The sequence below is a fragment of the Phoxinus phoxinus genome (assembly GCF_949152265.1).
Source record: "Phoxinus phoxinus genome assembly, chromosome: 10".
Lineage (NCBI taxonomy): Eukaryota > Metazoa > Chordata > Actinopteri > Cypriniformes > Leuciscidae > Phoxinus > Phoxinus phoxinus.
This window is the reverse complement of record NC_136885.1, coordinates 32,908,484-32,931,889: the sequence shown is the minus strand read 5'-3', so window position 1 is coordinate 32,931,889 and position 23,406 is coordinate 32,908,484. Positions and strand designations below refer to the sequence as shown.

The window sequence follows — 23,406 nt, the reverse complement described above, 5'->3', positions numbered from 1 at the left end:
TGGTATCAAAGCCACTCTGTTTTTTTTTGTATTTGGTTTTATATTCGTCTAATGTGTGTGTGTGTGTGTGTGTGTGTGTGTGTGTGTTTGAACATCAGAGTTGCGGATGCAGGAAATGGTTTCTATGGGAATTGGAAACAAGCCGTTCATGGACATCAAGCCCAGCGACTCTGCGATCAGCGATCGAGCCGTCGACTACATAATGAAAGGGTCAGGTAAGATGTCTGCATCAGCAAGACATTAACCTCATCATCATCAGCATCAATTTATGAAAACATTAATATCCAATATAATAATAGCCAAGTAGATTAAAATAGATATAGAGAAGTATTGTTCATTTTGGAAAATGTATTAATAAATAATATAAAATAATACATAACATATACTACTTTAATAATATGATATTTATAGTTATTTATGTCTATATATATATATATATATATACAGTTTATAATATTAACCCTATACACAGTACCGGTATATATAAAATTATATAGTTAATAACTATTGATGAATAGATTGAAGCTGATATGAAAAGTATATATATACACACACACACATATATTTTATACTTTTAATATATTAAAATATTAAAATAATAATAATAAAATATCATACTTTTAAGGAAGAACAACAATTTTCATATTAGTTTGAATATATTTATCAATAATTGATTATTAATCCTAAACCTAAGGGACTGAAGACACAGGCAGGCACACAGTCTGAAATATTTATTGAATGTGCCCATATTCCCACATTGACTTTTCCCGTCCTGTATGAAGGCATATTTTTAGAATCAAACAGTAAATCACAGCTGGATCCAGCGTTTGATCTTTGAAAAGCCTTTGAGCTGATCTTTACGTGCGGGTCCTTTCAGAGCAGTGTTATCTGGAGAACACATCTGCCCTCTTACTTTGGCTGTGTTTGTGTGTCAGACTCGAGTCATAACTCGTGTCGTGTGTCTGGATGACACGTCTTGGGCATTCGAAGCTTTTGAATGTCATGCATCAAATGTTATGAGTGACTGTTGTGTAATTTGGCTCAAATCAGCGGTCACCACACAGACAGCCGACATTCTCTGCAATCTACTTCCACTTAAAAAAAACACACTTCATTGTTTATATACTTTAACTTAGTTGGACTGCAAAGAACACATATTTTGTTCATAAATGATCTATTAAAATTGCTTCATGTGGAAGTTATCCTGTGATGTGACTGTGAAATACAGTATCAAAATGTTGATAGAAATACCATTTGAATATATTGACATTATTCAATTACAGGGAAAATCTATAGTTTACAAATCCCTCTTAATATTTAATTATATATAAATCCAAAAATATAGTCATATTTTCAAATAGTGTGCAATTTTTAAGCTTGTAAGTCATTTTAATATTTCGAATTAGCTTTAATTTATTTTTATTTCAGTTGTAGTATTAGTAATTGTCTTATTTAGTTGCCAAGGCATCATTTCAAAATTTTCATGTAAATTTTTTTCTTTTTAAATTTTTTAAGTTTTTCTTTTAGTATTTCTATTTTATTTGATTTCAGCATGCTTTCTACTATTAAAAGTTAATAGTTACACATTTTGAATGTTTATGTGGAACTACTTAGCATTCATTAATTCAGTCCTGCAGCTTACGGTAATTAAAGGGATAGTTCACCCAAAAAACGTAAATTCTGTCATCATTCACTCACCCTCAAGTTGTTCCAAACCTGTATGAGTTTTTTTCTTCTGTTGAACACAAAAGAAGATATTTTGAAGAATGTGTGTAACCAAACAGTAGACATTGATTTCCATAGTATGGGGAAAAAAATACTATGAAAGTCATCAACTGTTTGGTTACACACTTTCTTCAAATGATGACAGAATCGACCCTTTGCAGGGAGCTTGATTGATAGGTGATCTGACCAATCATACTTCGCCATCCGCCATTTTGTCCGACAAAGCAGTCAGGAGAGTTAGTAGATTAACATGGGAGGATTTGAACATGAGAAACGGAGTGTACTGACGCCTTTCCGCGGTTAAAACAACATTCCTCCTGATGTTCATTCATGTTTATTTGATGCTATAAATGAACTAGAAGGAAGAGATGATCGGTTCACGAGCAGCTTTAACTGAGGCGACACAGCGATCTGTCAGACACATTAAAGAGCCACAAAACTGTATTTATTGTTTAAATTTCTTTTAAAAAATTACCAAATTTGAAAGGTGAGACTTTGTTTAATATGTTTAATATCAAAAGTAACCGAAAAGTAACCTGGTCTGTCCGCGTGTTGTCAGTGTCCTCTCTGCTCCACTATGTATTTTTCACTGTGTGAGAACATGGTGTGGCGTGAGAGCGGCGTAGCTTGTCGGACAAAGCAACAGTATCTAAGGGAGGCGGGTCTTTGCGAACAGTCAATTGTCGTTTTTGGGTGAACTATTCCTTTAATGTATGGATGCATACGTGTATCTACCTGAGAGCAATGGAAGCCTTCATCTGATTTCTGTCCGTCTTCCGTCTCTGCAGACTCGAGGATGCGGGCGTCCATAGCGGTGTCCTCGTTCGACCACACCACGCCGTTTAAAAGACCTCACTCCACCATTTCCAACAGCAGCTCGTCGTCCTCCAGCAGTCAGTCGTCGTCCTCTCTGCTGGGCTCTCTGAACCTGCATCTGTACCCGTCTCACCCGCTGCCCGGATGCCCGTCTCTGAGCCACTGGCCGTACGACTGCATCGAAGAGGACGAGCTGGAGCACGACTCTACCGTTCAGTCCTCCATGAGTGAGTCGCTGTCAGGAACAACTTTAGAGTTGTGTGTCTCCATGAAAACATCATGTCCGGGTCACATTTCAAAATCGAACGCAAAAATTAATTAGCATGAAGTAAATTTCACCATGACATTATTTTCATGCAATTTTAAGCACATTTTGCCCTAAAAGTACAGATATATATTAGTGTTGTCAAATCGATTAATCACAATTAATATTCATATCTAACATAAAGGTGTGTGTGTGTGTGTGTGTGTGTGTGTGTGTGTGTGTGTGTGTGTGTGTGTGTGTGTGTGTGTGTGTGTGTGTGTGTGTGTGACTATCTTTGTGTGGACCCGTTTGAGTTTTAGACCATTGGAGTGAGGACAAAGAGAGTAAAGTGAGGACATTTTGGCCGGTCCTCACTTTCTGAGACCCCTTTAAAGGCCTGTTTGAGGGTCAAGACTTGGTTATAGGGATAAGGTTATAATGAGGTTAAGGTTAGGGTCAGAGGTCGGTTTAGGCACTTAGTTGTGATGGGTAAGGTTAGGGTAAACTGCTAGAGATTGCATTGTGTCAATGAATGTCCTCATAAAGATAGATGTACGAGTGTGAGTGTGTGTGTCTGCGTGCGTGCGTGCGTGCGTGCGTGCGTGTGTGTTTGTGTGTGTGTGTGTGTGATAAATCCAAAAGTGAGCAGATACACATTAAACAAAGACTTGACTTGAAACATGAACAGAAACTCACCAACAGCGGATTACATTGAACATAACTAGACATAGGAACAGTGAAACATGAGGACTATTTTTACACAAAGTCTAATGAGCAATAATAAACAGCTGAAAGCACTGAACCAATGAGAAAGTGATTGTTCCGTTTTTCTTCCCACGGAAAGGGCAACCCAGTGTACAAAGGATATTACTCGGTATTCCACATTTATTTGTTTATTTTTCTTTTTGGTTCACAAAGGATAACCAGGTAATAAACCTGAAAGAAAAATAGGAAATGTAACGTTTCAATTTTCATGTGCATACTATAAACAGCCCCAGTTAATTACCTCAATATCCCAATAACAATAAGCAACAATAAATATAATTAATCAAAATTATATTAATATAAGAAACTACAGCTCCCAAGATGCCCCGCGACAAACCAGGAAGTGGTTCGTTACTTACGTTAAAAGCCGGTCCGTGATTCATATTTCAACAAACATCGCAAAGTTAAAGAAAGTAAACACGAATGGACACGTATAGTATAGCAATGTTATAAGTAAGTCTCAATGTAAGCCTTATGTCCCACAGCTACACAACCTCGTCAAACTTATACCTTTGGAGCATAGCATTAACTTTAGCGAGCAACAAACATAAACACAGTTACAACAACATAGCATGGCGACAGCAGACAACATAAAGCATACGATATAAAGCAGACACGAAAACATTTTAAATTAAGAGAGCTTACCAAGTGGCTGCACACCGGGTTGAAAGTCATTGCCAATTAACTGAATCGCACTTCCTTTTCACAGAGTAAACACCGGTCACATGATTCACAGCACACTCCTCTCTTAAAGAGGCATTACACTATTAGGCTACTAAACCTCAAACGTTTCTCCATAAGTTAATAAATATGTCCATTTGTAAATAAATAAATAAATAATAACTTCACAAGTGACAGAATTCCACAGAAAGCACAACAGTGATCCATGACCAAAACAACCAATCAGAACATGACATTCACAATGGGAACACATGGCAGGATAACATGCGGAGCGAGGGAAGCACTTGACAAACTGAAAGCATTACAAAATAAAAGACATGAAACTATAAAAGTGAACCAAAACCCAAAACAGACGTGACATATCCCCCCCTCTAAGAGTGGCTCCAGATGCCCTAGTGAAACACCCACCCCAAAACCACAACATCTAACAGTCCATGATTGTGGACGAGTAGAGGCGGTCCCGGGGGGATGGAGGGCCAGGCCCGGGAAGGGGAACTGGACCTGGATCATGGGGCAGTGGTGGGCCTGGGCCGTGGATCAGTGGTGGGACTGGGCCGTGGATCAGTGGTGGACCTGGGCCGTGGATCAGTGGTGGGCCTGGGCCGTGGATCAGTGGTGGGCCTGGGCCGTGGATCAGTGGTGGGCCTGGGCCGTGGATCAGTGGTGGGCCTGGGCCGTGGATCAGTGGTGGGCCTGGGCCGTGGATCAGTGGCGGGTCTGGGCCGTGGTGGGCCTGGGCCGTGGATCAGTGGCGGGCCTGGGCCGTGGATCAGTGACGGGTCTGGGCTGTGGTGGGCCTGGGCCGTGGATCAGTGACGGGTCTGGGCCGTGGTGGGCCTGGGTCGTGGATCAGTGGCGGGCCTGGGCCGTGGATCAGTGGCGGGTCTGGGCCGTGGGGGGCCTGGGCCGTGGATCAGTGGCGGACCTGGGCCGTGGTGGACCTGGGCCGTGGATCAGTGGCGGGCCTGGGCCGTGGATCGGTGGCGGTCCTGGGCCGTGGATCGGTGGCGGGCCTAGGCCGTGGATCGGTGGCGGGCCTGGGCCGTGGATCGGTGGCGGGTCTGGGCCGTGGATCAGTGGCGGGCCTGGGCCGTGGATTGATGGCGGGTCTGGGCCGTGGATTGGTGGCGGGTCTGGGCCGTGAATCAGTGGCGGGCCTGGGCCGTGGATCGGCAGCGGGCCTGGGCCGTGGATTGGTGGCGGGTCTGGGCCGTGGATTGGTGGCGGGTCTGGGCCGTGGCGTGCCTGGGCCGTGGATCAGTGGCGGGCCTGGGCCGTGGATTGGTGGCGGGTCTGGGCCGTGGATTGGTGGCGGGTCTGGGCCGTGGATTGGTGGCGGGTCTGGGCCGTGGATTGGTGGCGGGTCTGGGCCGTGGATTGGTGGCGGGCCTGGGCCGTGGATTGGTGGCGGGTCTGGGCCGTGGATCAGTGGCGGGTCTGGGCCGTGGATTGGTGGCGGGTCTGGGCTGTGGATTGGTGGCGGGTCTGGGCCGTGGTGGGCCTGGGCCGTGGATCAGTGGTGGGCCTGGGCCGTGGATCAGTGGTGGGCCTGGGCCGTGGATCGGTGGCGGGTCTGGGCCGTGGATTGGTGGCGGGCCTGGGCCGTGGATTGGTGGCAGGTCTGGGCCGTGGATCAGTGGCGGGTCTGGGCCGTGGATCAGTGGCGGGTCTGGGCCGTGGATTGGTGGCAGGTCTGGGCCGTGGATCAGTGGCGGGTCTGGGCCGTGGATTGGTGGCGGGTCTGGGCCGTGGATTGGTGGCGGGTCTGGGCCGTGGTGGGCCTGGGCAGTGGATCAGTGTTGGGCCTGGGCCGTGGTGGGCCTTGGCCGTGGATCAGTGGTGGGCCTGGACCGTGGATCAGTGGCGGGTCTGGGCCGTGGATTGGTGGCGGGCCTGGGCCGTGGATCAGTGGCGGGTCTGGGCCGTGGATTGGTGGCAGGTCTGGGCCGTGGATCAGTGGCGGGTCTGGGCCGTGGATTGGTGGCGGGTCTGGGCCGTGGATTGGTGGCGGGTCTGGGCCGTGGTGGGCCTGGGCAGTGGATCAGTGTTGGGCCTGGGCCGTGGTGGGCCTTGGCCGTGGATCAGTGGTGGGCCTGGACCGTGGATCAGTGGCGGGTCTGGACCGTGGATTGGTGGCGGGCCTGGGCCGTGGATTGGTGGCGGGCCTGGGCCGTGGATCAGTTGCAGGCCTGGTCTTAGGATTAGTGGAGGATCAAGCTCCGCATCCGTTGGAGACTCTGGGGTGACATACAGTACATGGCGTGATGGGACTCTAGTGTGGTGGGTACTGTGGGATTGCATGGTTCCTCCTCCACAGTCCTCTCAGTAAATAATAATAATAATAATTTGTTACATATATAGCGTTTTTCTGAGACCTCAAAGCTCTTTACATAGAAGGGGGGGAATCTCCTCAACCACCATAAGTGTGCAGCATGACCTGGATGATGCTGGCAGCCATATTGCGCCAGAACGCCTACCACACAAGCTTACTGGTGGAGAGGAGACAGTGATAAAGCCAATCAGTATATGAGGATGATTAAGAGGCCATGATGGACAGAGGCCAAGGGGCAAATTTGGCCAGGATGCCGGGGTTACACCCCTACTCTTTTTCGACGGATTTTGAATGACCACAGAGAGTCAGGACCTCGGTTTAACGTCTCATCCGAAGGACGGCGCTCTTTGACAGTATAGTGTCCCCGTCACAACACTGGGGCGTTAGGACCCACACAGACCACTGGGTGAGCGCCCCCTGCTGGCCTCACTAACACCTCTTCCAGCATCAACCTGGTTTTCTCAGGAGTCTCCCATCCAGGTACTAACCAGACTCAGCCCTGCTTAGCTTCAGTGGGGGACCAGTCTTGGGCTACAGGGTGATACGGCTGCTGGCAATGAGGAAATGAGGATCCACTCAGCAATAAGGCAAAGTCTATGAGTCCAGTGAGAAGTATTGTCCAGCATTAGATAAGCAAGATGCTCATCTAAACCAATTCACATCATTAAAATCCACAGAATTTCCTCCAGGAAACGATTTCTCTGGCTCAGGAACTGCTGGGTCCAGTTTCAGGTCTAGCTTTCTGTGACGGAGAGTCCACTGAAGACAAGCTTGATGAACCCAAGTGCAGTTTTAATAAATCCAAAAGTGAACAGATAAATAATAAACAAAGACCTGGCTTAACTTGAAACATGAACTAAACAAGAACTTATAAAATATAAAACATGTATTATATAACCACAAACTTGGATGTTAGATGTGATTAATAGTGACGATTTTGACAGCACTAATATATATTAGTGGAGTTCATTCAGTCTAAATTCATCAACAGGATGTGTCATCTTATAATAGTGTGTGTGGTGGGCTGAAGGTGTGTATGAACAGCAGCTAAACCTTCATATGCGCTTTTCAGACAGGAAGTGTAAAACAGGAAATGGGCCCCTCTCACTGTGGTGGTGTTGCTCTGGTACAATGGAAGCCAATGGAAACTCTGAGGGGCCGAATGTGTGCGGTTTCACTGGGCAGCCTAAAGATACACTAACTAAGACAAAGATAGTCAAATAACACTGAAAGAATATCAGATCTCTTGCGGTAATTGCTAGACACGATTCTGTCCTGTTCTTGGTATTTGTGATTATTATATTATTAATTTCTCTTGAAAACAAATGCCACTTGCTGTAATATTTCATTCTATATATATATATATATATATACATACATACAGCTGAAACTCAAAAAATTTGAATATCGTGCAAAAGTTAATTTATTTCAGTAATTCAACTGAAAAGATGAATCTAATATATGATATAGACTCATTACATGCAAAGTGAGATATTTCAAGCATTTATTTGTTATAATTTTGATGATTATGGCTTACAGCTTATGAAAACCTTTTCACAATATTATAATTTTGAGTTTGGGGGTTTCATAAGCTGTAAGCCATAATCATCAAAATTATAACAAATAAAGGCTTGAAATATCTCACTTTGCATGTAATGAGTCTATGTAATATATTAGATTCACCTTTTAAGTTGAATTACTGAAATAAATGAACTTTTGCACCATATTCTAATTTTTTGAGTTTCAGCTGTATGTATATTTATATAATGTATAATAATATATCATAAGTATACCGTAATATATAGGATGTATTATATATTATAATATTGTTAAATACATAAATCAATTATATACATAAATAATTATTATACTCTATCATTTAAAAGGCTGCATTTATTTTTATCAAAAATATAGTAAAAACAGTACAGTGAAATATTGTTACAATTCAAAATAAATGTTTTCTATTGTAATGTATTTAAAAATGTAATTTATTCCTGTGATCAAAGCTGTATTTTCAGCATCATTACTCCAGTCTTCAGAGTCACATGATCCTTCAGAAATCACTCAGATATGATGATTTGCCGCTCAATGAACATTTCTGATTATTATCAGTGTTAAAAACTGTTGTACAGCTTCATATTTGTGTGGAAACCGTAATACATTTCTTTAAGATTCTTTAATGAATAGTATGTTCAAAAGAACAGAATTTATTTGAAATCTTTCGAAACATTATAAATGTCTTCACTGTCGCGTTTGATCAAGTAAACGCATCAATGCCGAGTGAAAGTACATGTACGGTGTATGCTAACGGTGTGTTGTCCGTGTGTAGTCAGTGGCAGTGCCGAGAGCTCGTCCCAGTGCACGTCCAGTGACAGCGTGAGCATCTCTGTCCAGCGGCAGCCGGCTTTAGTGATGGAGACTTACACCAGTGACGGAGGCTCCTACCTGTCCTCTCACACACCATCCCCGTCTCCACCCAAACTCCTCTACCACACAGACACTCAGAGCAGCAACTTCATCACAGCGGTAAGAGTGGACGTCAAGCCATTCTGAATGTGTGATTTTTTTATTTTATATATAAAATAGAATACAATTATTGTAAAGATCTTGCACATTTGACAATATACAATGGAGGCAAACTTTTCTGACATTTATCTGCGAAAGACACACTAGCATGATGACTCAAAAACAGAAATAAAGTGTGGCTTATACTTATTAATTATGCACTTTTCCAAACATAACATTTGGTCCAAAAACTAAAGATGATTAGTATTAAGTATTGCCTCACATACAGGTTGACCTTTTTGTGATTGCATGTCGACAAAAACATAATAAAACATCTTTTTTTTCTTTCTTTTTTTTTTATATATATACATACAAAAGGTACAAGTGGATAAAATATTTAGTGCTTCATTCAGAATGTGTGTATTTAAAAAAAAAAAAAAAAAAGAATGTATGGGAAAGTGGTATATGCCAAGGAAATTCTCATTTTGAACATGGAAATGTACAGACTTTATTTACAAAATGTCGAATCGGTCTCGAGACTTACCCATGTATGTTTATTTAAAGGTGAAGAAGTGCCTTAATGTGATTTTTGTAAGTCTTCCTCGACTGTAAAGCATAAAGTATTTTGTTGGAATTCCCTGCTTCCATTTATATTAGTCAACATTTTTATCTTAGAAAGTACATTAATGGATTTTTTTTTTAAAGGGAAAATATTATAATTTTTATCGAATTGTAATATTTTATATCTTTATTGGTATAATAATATTGTTTTATTTGTAAAGTGCCTGTCCCAAGCTCAAGGTCGTTGTACAGAGAAATAATAATTCAGTTATACTTTTTTTTTCTTTTTTTTCTTATTGTTTTTCTTTTGTTTGTTTGGACATAATATTGTAAAATAAACTGAAATATTATTGTTATTATGTTTTTTTTTTATTACTCTTGAATTTTCCATTAATATAGCTTTTGATGCTGACATGGCGTTAAATTATATAAAAAAATAATAATAATAAGTAAGTGTTGACATTCACTGATTCACATCTACTTACTTTTCCAAACTACCACACAATGTTGCACCTGATGGTAATATATTAACCGAGACAAAAAAATCTTATTATTAACGTTTTAGACGAGCTAAAATAACGTAAAAGATCCTCCTTTACATCGCTACTATTCCTCATGCTCAGAGATTCCAGCAAAGCCTCAACAACTCTAAGTTTGAAAGCTCTTCCTCTTGTAGTTTATAATTGTATCTGCCATGTTTGTTTCACCAGAGCAAGACTTCTCATTGCCCGTTAGGCCTCTCGACTCTGGTCTGAATCAAACGGTTTAGATCAGTAAGTAACTGGTCTGAAGTCAGCTGTGTGACTCCCGATGCCTGTCCCCCATTAACGCATGAAGCTGCCGCTGGTTTCCGTCAGAGAATCCCTTTGCTTGATGTCAGTGTGTCGGGCTGCATGTGTGTGTGCTGGGCTTCAAGGCTTTTCTAGGTTATTTTCAGCTTAATGTGCATGCACAGCTACCGCAGACAGTAACGTCATCAAACACGTTTACAGTAATGCAGAAATCTGAAGCGTGCAATTTTATTAAGCACTTTTAATGTGTGTTCACCAAGCCTTTCAGAGTCGAAACTGCTGTTTTGGAGGAACTTCTGGTTTTGCTTTGCCGTTACGTGACGCCTGCATGCACCTTATGTTGAACATAACTGTGTGTTCCCCTGCGATGCACATGCACTGCAATGCATGTGTAAGATTCTGTGGTGTCGAGTCATTTGTGTCACGGATTTTATTGTGTCTAAAGCAATAATGCACAAATATCTCTTTTGGGGAAGAAGGACAAAATAATTGAATTGTTAAATGCACAGGTCAATAAATGTGCAATTGTGCAGCTAACGTCGATCATGCTGCGAGATTCTCTTCCACGCATTTGAACAAATGTGCATTCACACTGACAGCGATTTGCAGCATAGAAGCGGCAGAAAGTTATTGATTTTCAATGTCAGTTTGAGATTTGTGGCGCATGAGAACGATTTTTGATGATGCCGTCAAGTGACTTTCCAAATACAGCTGGAATGTGTCACCGCAGAAACTACGGCTGCACGGTTTGGTAAAACAATGACATTAAAAATTGTATTTTGTGTAATGCTGTGATATGGAAAATACAGGAATTTTTAATCATTGTAGAATGAATGAGGTGCATCTGCATAGAAAAAAAAAGGTTTTTTCAAAAAGCTGTAAAATTACTTTTTGCTCTGAAGATGTTTTTTGAGTGCGGACCAAACCTCCATCAGTAACCATAGAGTGAACAGAATAAAAAAAATAAAAACAAAGAATTCATAGGCCACATTCCCACTGTTTTAGACCAATTAAATATGACTATAAAATAATAGGATATTTATTGTGATTGTTATTATATACAAATATAAAAAAAAAACATATTGCAATAAATATTTTATTCATTCAGATCCATATAAAAATATATAGATTATTTTAAAATAAAAAAATAGTATTTCATAAAAAATAATCCAACTCTACAATTGGAGAAATAAAATGTCCCAGTGCAAAAATAAAAAGTTTGTTCCATTTTTTTTATATAAATATATATATATTTCTTTCAGCAAAAACTATTTGTTCATTTTAATCTCTGCCCCCAGCAGATATAAAAGAACGTAATTATTCATACGTTTTAAAATGTTAATAATAGACATGTGGGATTCATTTTGAAGAATTAAAGAAAAATGCATAATTGCATTTGTGACAGTATTTCACACAAAATGAGCAAGAAGCTAAATAGAAATGTAGTCATTTATGCTTCTAGAAATAGTATAGCCGTGTTACTAATAGTCCCTTTCAAAACCTTCGCCTAATGTTAACTCTGAAATTACAAAATTCTCACAAAAACGTGTTATTAGGAGAAAATAAAATAATATTTGATAATATAAAAATCAGTAATACAGAATACCACTTGACCCATCTTGCATCTCAAAGCTGGTCCCAGGCCTGAATGAGCCATATTTTGATATCAAATATATTATGATATATCATGCAGCCCGTGTTTCCGTGATCGCTGTGAGTGTGAACGCTTGGTCAAACTCTTGCACGTCAGGCGTTTCTAATCACTTGTTTTCTTTTGCTTTTCAAGCTGTGAATCCACTGAGACGGAGTGATGTAAAAGCAGATGTTGGACGCCATGGAGCACGAGAAGTGGCGCTCATATGCACTGAGACATTTCATAACTTCTGATAATCGTCCAGAGCCTCACCAGTGCTGGTACGTTATTGGACGGGGCGACCGGATCACGGATGTACATTATTCCAAGCGTTTCATTTTGACGTTTTCCACTTTAAGAAACATGATTTCATCGGCACAACAGAGACTCGCTACGAGCCGCAGATTCACCACTCGACATTTGACTGATCTGTACAAAGTGTCTTTAAATAGTTGAGAGTACTGGCACTACTAATAAAATCCACTGAGGATTGCATTTTTATTAAGGACTGAGTCCATCTTTTTACTTTGAAAATAAAAAAATAAAACGGTAAAAAAAGAAAGAAAAAAGCTGTATTGAATTCTGTAATTTATTAAGATGGTGTTTTATTAACTCAAATTCATATGTAACAGATACAGAAAATACATTAATTCAGTGTATAAATGTGAAAATATGTACAGAGAAATACAATCCAGCTTTTCCAGGTAATAAAATGCTCAAACACAATAAAGAAATAAAGCTGCAAGCAGCAGTTATGAGGGTCAGAAGCAGAGTCCGTGCTTTAGTTCTTCATTCTTGCTAATAGAAAACAAGAACTGTTGTATTTTACTGGAATTTACTAACAAGTCCCATTAAAAGTCCAATCATCCACATGTGTCCGTCACTGTTACGGCTTCACCTCTCCTTCTCTGAGACTTCCCACGACTGAATTTCAGGAGTTGCATCACGAGTAAGGAGAGTTTAGATGTAGCTACTGCTTCTTCTTTTTTTAGTTCTTTAATTCTATTATTGTTGCCAAACCTTTTGAGAAACGACGAGCTCAAACGCCACAGAGCTGCAAACACATGTTTAATGAGGCGTCACTGCTTATGGTCACGGTTCTCTCTGTAAAACCAGTATATTAGCACTGCAGCGATGACCATGTCCATCAGAGTCACACACAGCACCAGCACCTCCATCTGCAGGACACACACACACACGATAACAATAAACCAACACAAATGTCAACCTGGATCAATAAATGCTTTTCAAGGGACAATTTTATGAGACGTGTAAAGAACATGTTCAGGACATATTTAACCCCAAAGTTATATTTTGCATAAAGCCTATTTTTTAAGTTTTTTTATATTTATTTGTTATACTGCCAGCAGGTTATGCTTAATTAAATAAAATAACCCATTATATTGCAGTCATTTTTATGTGCATAATTGTCATGAAAATAATATCACAATGCAAAGAATCCTAATGATCCTTAAATAGGCTTGATTTTCTTTATGCAAAATATTTTATGTTATCATATATAATGTATTTATTTATTACTTTTTAAAACGATTTTATTTATAATGTGTTTGATTATTATTTATTTATATTATATATATATATATTCTCCCATTTTGATTTTGAGTCTTCAATTTATTTATTTATTTATTTTTATCATTGTATTATTTAACACAATTGCAGAAGAAACAATGGTCATATGTAGGTCGTGTGAAATGGGGAACCCCGCGGAAGCTATAAAGCTTTTAGGAGGGGACCGATAACATAACATACAACATATAATATACCAACCAAAAACCCAATATACCATAGACAACAATTTCAAATTTTCCTCAAGCTCGTTCCATTTGGTAAATTTATCTTTAAACTGTAAATAATCAAAAAGGTTGACAGTACAGTATTGCTATCAAATTTGAAAACATGTTTTATGCATTTAATAAAACACAAACAGCGCAGGAATTGATTCGAATGATTAATTCTACCTTGTACTGGATCTGATCTTGACCTGGATGAAGATCAACCGCCAGAAGAATCACTCCGACCCCAGACACCACCAGACACGAGATGTTGGCGATGAAGCAAGTCTGTTCAAAATAAAACTCTCCATGAACACTTGTACTTCCCAAAGACGGTGTTTGTTAAATGCACACACTGACCTGTAGAAGCCCGGGGCTTTTGTACAGAAGATTAGACAACACTCCAGCCACGACAAACTGGACAAAAGTTCAAGTGATTAACATTATTGATGAATAAACGGATTATCATCTGTACCAAATGCATGTCAAAATCTAAAGTGCAACATTCCTGCACAATGAAACATGTTCATAATATTACAGAAGCAGCTCACCATTATGCCAGTCATGATTGGCACTCGGAATAAGGTCAGTAGATTATTATTGATAGCGAATGACGCTGCGAACACCACCCCTATTCCCAAACTCAGGATCCCACTGGATATTTGCACGGCCTACAGCAGGACAACAGCAAAAATAACCGTTTTTATGTTCTTGCACCAAACATGTATGACTGTAAAGCTACATTTACAGGCTAAACTCAGTTGTTCTCACTTTATTCATTTATTTATTCATTTTATTAGACACACTCTTTTAAAAAAATGGTTAATTTTATATAAAACTCGAGAGTTCATGGCAAAAAAGGTCCTATATAAGGAGAAATGTCTTAAAAGTAGTGCTGGGCAAAGATTAATCACGATTAATCACATCCAAAATAAAAGTTTGCATGTGTTTACATAATATGTGTGTACTGTGTATAATTATTTTGTATATATAAATGCACAGACATGCATGAATAAATGTAAGAAAAATTTGTTATATATATATATATATAATATGTATATTTATATATAATATAATGTATGTATAAATATACAGTGTATATGCAAATATTTCTTAAATATACACATGCATATGTGTGTTTATATATACAAAATAATGATACAGTAGCCTACACACACATATATTATGTAAACACAAACTTTTATTTTGGATGCGATTAATCGCGATTAATCTTTGCCCAGCACTACTTAAAAGGATTGCATAATACTATTATTATTAGTGTACTATTATGTAATACTATCATGTTTAGCAGACTATTTTCTTCTGGTATTAGCTCAAGTAATGGTCAGTAAACGCTGTAAAAGCTCAAGGTGTTGTGGGTTACCGCGCAGGTGGCGGGTCCCTTCCTCAGGAGCCCGTGCAGGACTGGCACTGTGCCCGGCAGAGCTTCACTGGCGCGGTAATACTTGATGAGCGGCCCTTCATCATCTCGTCTTCCTCCCGCTGGCTCCTCGTGCCTCTGAATCTCCATCGCAATATCTGCTTTAGCCATGTTCTCACGAAGATCAACTAGCAGAAATATAATATAACCCAGAAATAAACATCGGGCAAAAGCAGATAAAACAAATACTGACTTTAAGTTAGGCTACTGATCATGTCTGTTTTTAAAGATGCATGATAATATTCATTCACTGAATGTTCTAATATTAATCCTTACCACGGTCGAGTCATTTAAATGTTTTGTAAATATAATCATATACAGCTCTTCCTTAAGCTATATAAAAATACATATATAAATGCAAAGCTTCGTGCGTTCATCTCACCGAGCCGAGTCTGTCTGTCTTCCGTATTAAACTCTATAAAAGATCATCGTGTGTCACTTTAGTGTTTTTTTCTTGGTACCCAACAAGCCACTTTCATGTGGTTGGTCCAAAAAAAAAAAAAAAAAAAGGAACTGTGATGAGAAGTGATGCGAACTGCATTTCTCAAAGCAACTTCTGCTATCTGAGCAGAAACTTCATCAAGACTTCACACACTTTTATTCTCCAGCTGGTAAGAGACCATTTATTTATTTAGCACTCTTTACCGGACACACAAACCCCTCTTAGTGAGCCAGAGAGGTCAGGCCTACCCTGAGAAAACGGTAACCTAAAAACGGTTGTTCATGCGGTTACGTCTAAATTAGTGGATTTTATTCCAAAACATGTTTATTTAACATTACTGAATCAACCTAAATGTATTAGGCTACACCTACAAATCTACATTTAAGGGGAAGATCAGGTAGAAATACGTAACAATTGCAGGTTACCACTTTTTACTGTTGTTGATGCGCTGTGTTTTATCAGACCTTCCGATAACTCAATCTCTTTTTTTATCTCACTGTGGGCATTTTCTAAACTGTGGGTGGGTTCGGGTCATTTGAGACACTTATTATAGTTTTTTATTGGATTTTAGGCTATTCCTAAACTTTAGTTCATTTCTGACTAAAATTATGTGTGGCGTTTTAAGTGAGAAGCAACTGACAGACACATTTAGTTTTATCCATACTAACTCACCAACACACATTTGTCTGCTCTGACTATTTTAATTCATTTATGATATATGATTCTATATTTATAGCCATTTTATTTTCCCTTTGAATTGAGCTGTTTTTTTTCTGACACCATTGGAAAATATTTTTGCTTCTCAAGTAAATGTATCATGATTTAAGAATGTTAAGATATTTTTACTGGAAAACAAGACAGAAATATGTATAAAATTAACTTGTGGAGTATCCTGAGCATTTTGTAAGCCAGGAAAAAAACTGTAGTAACTGTATGGAAAACCTTGAAAGCTATACTGTATATGTTACTTACCTCCCAGAACAATGATGGAAGCATTTCATTCTGAAATGATTGTACTATATTTTAGTTTGATAATATGTTTTATTTCATATTTTGTATTTAATGTTACTAAATTATATTAATGCAGTAGTTATAATCCATTTATTCACTTTTTGAGCATGGACGTGAAAATGAAATTTCCAACTTAAAGTGTCAGAAATCTTGAATGCTTTGGAGCACAGACTAAAGTTTGGTATCTTTTTAAAGATGACACTTGGCGTAAAAAAAAAAAAAAGTTAAAAAAAGTGAACTTGAAAAAAGTGTTACTTTACTGTTATGAAAAATGCACCATTTTTAAAATTTTATATTAAATAGATATTGATATATAATATATGTATCAAAAACATTTTTTACTCTAAACCTAAAATAAAATAAAAACAATAAATCTAAACAAGCTGTGTTCCAAATTTGAGGTTGATATCACAAAAAAATGGCTATGATTGTGTGTGTGTGTGTGTGTGTGTGTGTGTGTGTGTGTGTGTGTGTGTGTGTGTGTGTGTGTTCACACAGCAAGTGTCAAAACCTTTACCAAGTTTCGTACCATTAAAAATGTAAACAATTCAAAAATATCTAAAATGGCCGAACAGCACCAGAGGTTTTTTTTAGTCGTTCTGCTTCTGCCAGCCGACTTCAGTCTCTCCTTCTGTCCACATTTGAGCGGCTGAAAGTTGGCTCATTCATTTTTGATCCATTATGTCAGATAACAATATTCTTTTCAAATGACAGACAAATGCGGTACACGTTTAAGCCGGATGACTGCATGGTCATCAGCATCCCGCTGGGAAGCGTCAGGAACATGAGAGAGGGTCAGCTGATGCCCGACAAATTCACCTGCATCTTCAAAGATGCTTACAAGGTTTTTCTGAAAGGACGACCAAAGGAACTCGGGGTACGTACCAAGATTGAAATGCATAATAATGTAAAACACACAGATAGTGCATTAAGTGGCTCATATTTTTGCCCCAGAATTTTGTTATCTGTGGATTTTTTGCCTGTATTTTTCCAAACATATAAACTCTGTCTACCATCACTGTGGATTTTGATGTAGTCAAAGTTCATTTTAGTTTTGTTTTAGTTGCAGAGACAGAATGTTATCTTGAAATATATCAGGTGATGCATAACAGAAAATAAACAGGAATTTACCAAACTTATTTTTGCTGCTCTTGTTTTTGCTGCTATATCTGGGGCGTTTTGTCAGTTTCTGTGGTATTTTTGGCCGGATCGCCGGTTGATTTGTGACCCTGATTTCAACAGATCAGCATTTATATGTCATCATTCTACATGACTAGAGTTTCCCATCAAAGACATATCCGCTACATGCTAAAATATATAGGCCTTTTTTAGTATACCCATTTGTATACACACATTGGGGACCAAAAGTCTGAGAACAGCAGTGAAAATGCTTCTTTACATTTCAATTGAATACATTTTTCTCAGAACATCTCAGTGTTTGCTGTGTTTGTCTTTTGCTGGAGCTGCATGAACAAAACCTGATGATTATGTTGCATGGTTTGAGGATATCTGACCATGGCATCTACAAATAGTCACATGATCAATGATAGATAGATATAAATAGATATGTTAGGTGATTAATGAAATGTAAGTAAATGAGTGTTTACTTACATTTCATTAATCAACATATCTATAATATCCTAGTTTTGGTCACACTTTAGTTTAGGGTCCATTTCTCACTATTAACTATGACTTTTGCCTCAGTAAACTCACAATTACTGATTATTAATAGTTAGTAAAGTAGGTATTGGATAGGATTAAGGGATGTAGAATGTCATGCAGAATAATGCATTAATATGTGCTTTATACGTACAATAAACAGCCAATATCATAGATGCATGCTAATAAGCAACTGAGAATTGGACCCCAAACTAGTTTTACATTTGGAAATGATGAGAAATGATGAGACTATATGAGAATCATGACTGTATGAATGTTGTTGATGTTTCAGGCGGCTCAGCTCAGCATCGGAGCGTTTGTCATTTGCATCGGCGTCCTCGTTGCTCTTGAATACAGTCTGGATCATTTAGTGTACACCCTACCTAGTGCCCTGGTGAGAACAAAGCCATCCTGTTATCACAGCTCATTTATGATGTGTACGTTTTTATTCATGTAAACACACATACATCTCACACAGTCTCTGTTATTTAGTTCATTGCGAGTGGCATTCTGACATTTGCAGCTGGAAAGTCTCCGTTCATGCCGGTGGTAAGTGATCACGGGACCAATATTATCCCGAACAGTCATGATGGAAACTGAATTGAATCATTTTTCTTCTCGTTCTGAAAGATGAAACTGTCCTTCGTTTTCAACATCATCAGCCTTTTCTGGTCCATCGCAGCTCTAGTTCTCTGCTCGGTGATAGATGATCACAGACAGGTATGGGCCTACAGTTCATTGTCAATCTTCACACATATACTGTATAACTTGCATATACTGTAAACGCTGTGCATATCTCTCATTTATTTACTTTGTTTTTACAGGATAGAAGCAGCTATGACATTTCAAAGGTATGTGCTCATGTAGCAAACCTGCACTCACGAGCTGATGTTAATTATCATGTGCACATTCATTAATTATGATTGGTTTCCTCCAGAGTCACATGTTTGTCGGGCTGAAGGTGCTGATCGGCGTGTTGTGTGGCTTGGAGTTGATTCTGGCTCTGGTTCTGATTTACTGGGAGAGTAAAGCCATATGCAGATCTCATTTCAACACACTGGTAAGTTTTCAGTTTGAAACCAACAAAACACGCTGAACTATCAAACACTTTCAAAACTCTTATTTTTTCTTCATTTCAATACAGCCCATGATCAGTATCAAGCAAGACATTTGATTGGACATTGAGATCGAAACACCTTGAGGCGTGGATTTCTCTGTATCTCTTTAATTGCACCGGAATGTGTATATAGATGTTTGTTTAAAGGGGTGGTTGAGTATGATTTCACTTTTCTAACTTTAGTTAGTGTGTAATGTTGCTGTTTGAGCATAAACAACATCTGCAAAGTTACAAGGCTCAAAAGTTCAAAGCAAAGGGAGATATTTGCTTTTAAAGAAAACATTTTTTAAGGGCTACAACAAACTGCTGGTAAGAACTACACAACATTCCTCAGTGACATCATGAACCCTAACATTTACATAAACTCCGCCCCAGGGACACAATTTATAGATTATCATGGCAGAATATACTAATCAATACAGATAACTACACATAAGCTACATACATTCACCAACTAACCATTCAGAAATGTCCTGTTGCTTCTACATGTTGTCACTTCTTCTTGAGTCTCTCCATCATTGTGTGACGGTTTAAACATAAAAGGCTAAAAGTTTTTGAAATGTTCAGTGCATGTGTGTGTGTGTGTGTGTGTGAGGTAAAAGGACAGGAGCTGTTGAAGCTCCGCCCCCTGTGCCGGGAGCAGCAGCTCATTTGCATTTAAAGGGACAGACACAAAAACTCAAAAAGTGACAAATTTACAGGTATAGCGGAGGATCTTTCCTAATTTTAGAAAAGACCCGCCCTCTCCAATTTTTTTAAAAATGCACATGCGCAACACTCTATTTGCTCCCGAGAGGGAACGCCTATTAAACGGCTAGCATCGCTAATCATAGCTTACATTAACTTTTACTAGCAGTGATTTTAAATGGATTTCTCCAAATAGCATGACAAACTTTACCTGTCTAGTAGAATCTTCGCGACTGCGGCATCAGTGGGAAGCCCAACCTGTGCTTTTAGCGCACGCCAGCGTGTGAAATATTCACCCAAAATCACTCTGGTCTTGTTTCTATATTCTGCGGCCTTTCTCTTCTTATCATACACTTCGTATAAATTTTTTCTCTTTCGACCCTCAGCCATTTTCAAAGGAATGGCTGAAACCGTAACTCATCACACATAATACACCTGAAAATGCGCATGCGCAGAAAGCGAAAACTACATAGGGACGAGCACGTACGACGGCCTTACGTAAACATATCACCAGAATGATTGACACTTAGGTGGACCAATAGTATAGGCTACCCACCCGGAAAAAGAAAATCCTCCGCTATACCTTTAACATGCTATATAAAAATATCTGTGAGGTATTTTGAGGTAAAACTTCACATACACACTCTGGGGACATCAGACTTATTTTACATCTTGTGAAAAGGGCATTTTACCACCCCTTTAATGCCTTTTGTCTGTAAAGCTCAGCTGGTAGAGTGTTGCACTGCAACATGGGTTTGATTTGCAGTGAGCGTGTGAATAGAGCAAATGTTTATATTGAATGCAATGTAAATCGCTTTGATTAAAAGTGTTTGCCAAATGCATTAATGTAAATGGACCACGAGAAGCTTGATTCCTTATGTGCTCACTATTAAAGTACTGTTTTTGAATTTCTCGTCATCAGTTTCTGCTTTCTTTCTGTGCAATAATGGATAATCAATTAAGCTATTTACAACACACACACACACACACACACACACACACACACACACACACACACACACACACACACACACACACACACACACACACACACACACTGTATTAAATATATGTATTTATTTTTAATAAAAAAAAAAATTCTAAATAGAAATTATGATCATTTTGTTTTATTTGCAAAAAAGTATTATTTTTGTGTTTTAATAATAGATACTAGCTAAAAAATCAACATACTAACAGTACAAGAAAGTAGGGCTTCATTAAAAGATCACTGAGCTGTGAAAGACATGTGCTGCTTTTGTCTTTTGTGAGCTTGTGTTTGTGAGTTCTTTAGTTAAAACCACAGTTCCTGCCATTGACCATGAAGATGTGTGAAGTTCAGGGGCGTTTAAATATGAGAAACAACCACGACAGATTCTACTGCAAAAAAAATAATCAACAAAAAAACCATTGTGCATCAGGCCTGTTCTCTGCTCGATCACACCTAACATACTTCATATGTCTAGTCTAGTGGTTTGCAGAATTTTATTCTACCTAAATATAACTCGAGCCTAAAAAACACCTCACCACGATCAGACATAACTAGATGAACTCAACAAGCATTCGGACACTTCAGTCACACTAATGTCTGAATGCCACGGCTTACAGTGTTGGGGAGGTTTCTCTAAAAAAGTCATTAATTACTGTAACTAATTATCTTCAAGTGTAATTAGATTACTGTACTGTTTTCTCGAAAAGTGTTGCATTACTTTATTACTAATTACTTTCTAAATCCCATATCAACCTCAAACATGACAGACATGAAACTGCTCTTTTAATACTTTCAAATAAATGATATAATATAATAAATGATATAAAATTACATAAATCACTCTTGAAATGACCAAAGTATTTAAAGGGAGAGGGTTACATTAAAAACATGCATTTTAACATTAGATGTTACATTTTGCATAACGTTAAACCCACTATTGTTTTTTATAAATAATTATTCTATAGCCCATACAGATTTGATGCAATTACATCAGAACTGTAATTAAATGATGGCAAAAATTAAGAGTAGGGCCACATGCAGTATTACAGAGGTCACAAAATGTTAGTTTGTAGACATTTGAAGGCCAAACAATTATATATTTAAATCCTTTAAAACCATGTCAGTAGCATACATTACATGTCACAGCCCGATAACAGATACTTGAACATGAGAATCCGGTTAAATGTTGCAATGATTTCAAAAAATATATATTTTACTTATTTATTAGACAGTAACAAAAATAAATGCATAACAAGATGCCATCACAGTGACATTATACATTTATCAGAACTGTCGAGGATAACACAAGAAAGTTACAAACTTATTTCCATTGTGGTCCTCGTTGTATGTATGAATGACCCACTACAAACTGATATACGGAAATAGTTTGATGTACTGATAATGGTGCAATATCAGCATTCTTGGAACTATAATAACACATTGGTAACACTTAATAAGGATAAGGTCCCATTAGTTAATGTCTGTTAACCCGCATTAACAATGTGCAATGTTTTTTTGTTTTGTTTTTTTACAGTTATTATTCTTTATTTAACATCAGTTAGTAAAAAATTTAAATGCAACTGTTCATTGTTAGTTCATATTAGCTCAGGTCAATTGGATAATATAAACAGATAGCCTACAACTTTTGATTTTAATAAAGCATTAGTAAATGTTGAAATTAACATCAACTATTAACAAATGCTGTAGAATTAGGCATATTGTTCATGTTAACTAAAGAAAAATGAACTAATATGAACCTTATTGTAAATGTAACCGGACAATATTAAAGAATCAGGACATTATCGAGGGTATGGTTTACTCCAGAATGTAAAAATGTTCAGGCCTAAGTGTAAACAGCTGTCTACAAAAAAGTTATTAAGTTAAGTAGCCTGAACATCTGAATGGCTGTTTGAAGTATACGCTGTTCAGAAACAGAAAGTAGTGCTGCTTCTTTGTTTACGGGTTTACCAGGGTAACAGTCATACGGATAATATTGGCTTCTGTCAACATAAAGCCCGCCTACTTTGATTTGATTGGTCAGCATGATCTCGACATTAATGAGCGGTGTTTGAGCGCTGACGGGTCAGATGAGAAGGTTGCTTATCTTGGCGTTGTGCAATATCTGTGCAGCACTAAAGTTATTTTATTAGTCAGTTATTTCACAACTTTTATTATACACCTGCTATCCCTTGCTTTACTTTTACAAGGGAGAAGT

General features: G+C 38.4%; 3 protein-coding genes across 5 annotated transcripts in view; 2 read left to right on the top strand and 1 right to left on the bottom strand.

The window, feature by feature from the left end:
* The window catches only part of plekhg4b (pleckstrin homology domain containing, family G (with RhoGef domain) member 4B), a 50,837-nt gene extending 38,191 nt beyond the window's left edge, over positions 1-12,646 (top strand). Inside the window, exons 20-24 of one of the 2 annotated variants that reach the window (XM_079625714.1) lie at positions 99-215; positions 2,514-2,768; positions 8,893-9,089; positions 10,340-10,402; positions 12,207-12,646. In XM_079625714.1, the coding sequence (XP_079481840.1) occupies positions 99-215; positions 2,514-2,768; positions 8,893-9,089; positions 10,340-10,384 (614 nt within the window). In that variant the 3' untranslated portion in view covers positions 10,385-10,402; positions 12,207-12,646. The remainder of the gene's footprint in view (positions 1-98; positions 216-2,513; positions 2,769-8,892; positions 9,090-10,339; positions 10,403-12,206) is intronic. The other variant, XM_079625715.1, reaches the window with a different exon arrangement.
* LOC307005487 (uncharacterized protein) lies at positions 12,627-15,750 on the bottom strand. Of its 2 annotated transcripts, none has more exons than XM_079625717.1 (6): positions 15,670-15,750; positions 15,231-15,415; positions 14,398-14,517; positions 14,207-14,263; positions 14,033-14,134; positions 12,627-13,231 (listed from the first exon to the last, which is right to left on the bottom strand). In XM_079625717.1, the coding sequence occupies exons 2-6, from the start codon at positions 15,396-15,398 to the stop codon at positions 13,133-13,135; spliced, it is 546 nt and encodes a 181-aa protein (XP_079481843.1). In that variant the 5' UTR covers positions 15,399-15,415; positions 15,670-15,750; the 3' UTR covers positions 12,627-13,132. The 2 variants fall into 2 exon arrangements, with proteins under 2 accessions (XP_079481843.1, XP_079481844.1); XM_079625718.1 differs by having other exon boundaries at positions 15,564-15,719.
* LOC307005486 (uncharacterized protein) lies at positions 15,733-21,111 on the top strand. The gene is made up of 8 exons (XM_079625716.1): positions 15,733-15,898; positions 17,455-17,617; positions 18,692-18,793; positions 18,892-18,948; positions 19,030-19,119; positions 19,224-19,250; positions 19,337-19,459; positions 19,544-21,111. The coding sequence occupies exons 2-8, from the start codon at positions 17,459-17,461 to the stop codon at positions 19,571-19,573; spliced, it is 588 nt and encodes a 195-aa protein (XP_079481842.1). The 5' UTR covers positions 15,733-15,898; positions 17,455-17,458; the 3' UTR covers positions 19,574-21,111.
* Positions 21,112-23,406: the final 2,295 nt, after the last annotated feature.

Coding starts and splice junctions, on each gene's coding strand:
- LOC307005487 (XM_079625717.1), bottom strand. CDS start 15,398: ATGGCTAAAGCAGATATTGCGATGGAGATTCAGAGGCACGAGGAGCCA. Junction 14,264..14,397: donor CAATCATGACTGGCATAATG/GTGAGCTGCTTC, acceptor ACTTTTGTCCAG/TTTGTCGTGGCTGGAGTGTT. Junction 13,232..14,032: donor AAGATCAGATCCAGTACAAG/GTAGAATTAATC, acceptor TGTGTCCTGCAG/ATGGAGGTGCTGGTGCTGTG.
- LOC307005486 (XM_079625716.1), top strand. CDS start 17,459: ATGCGGTACACGTTTAAGCCGGATGACTGCATGGTCATCAGCATCCCG. Junction 18,794..18,891: donor ACACCCTACCTAGTGCCCTG/GTGAGAACAAAG, acceptor TCTGTTATTTAG/TTCATTGCGAGTGGCATTCT. Junction 19,460..19,543: donor GATCTCATTTCAACACACTG/GTAAGTTTTCAG, acceptor ATTTCAATACAG/CCCATGATCAGTATCAAGCA.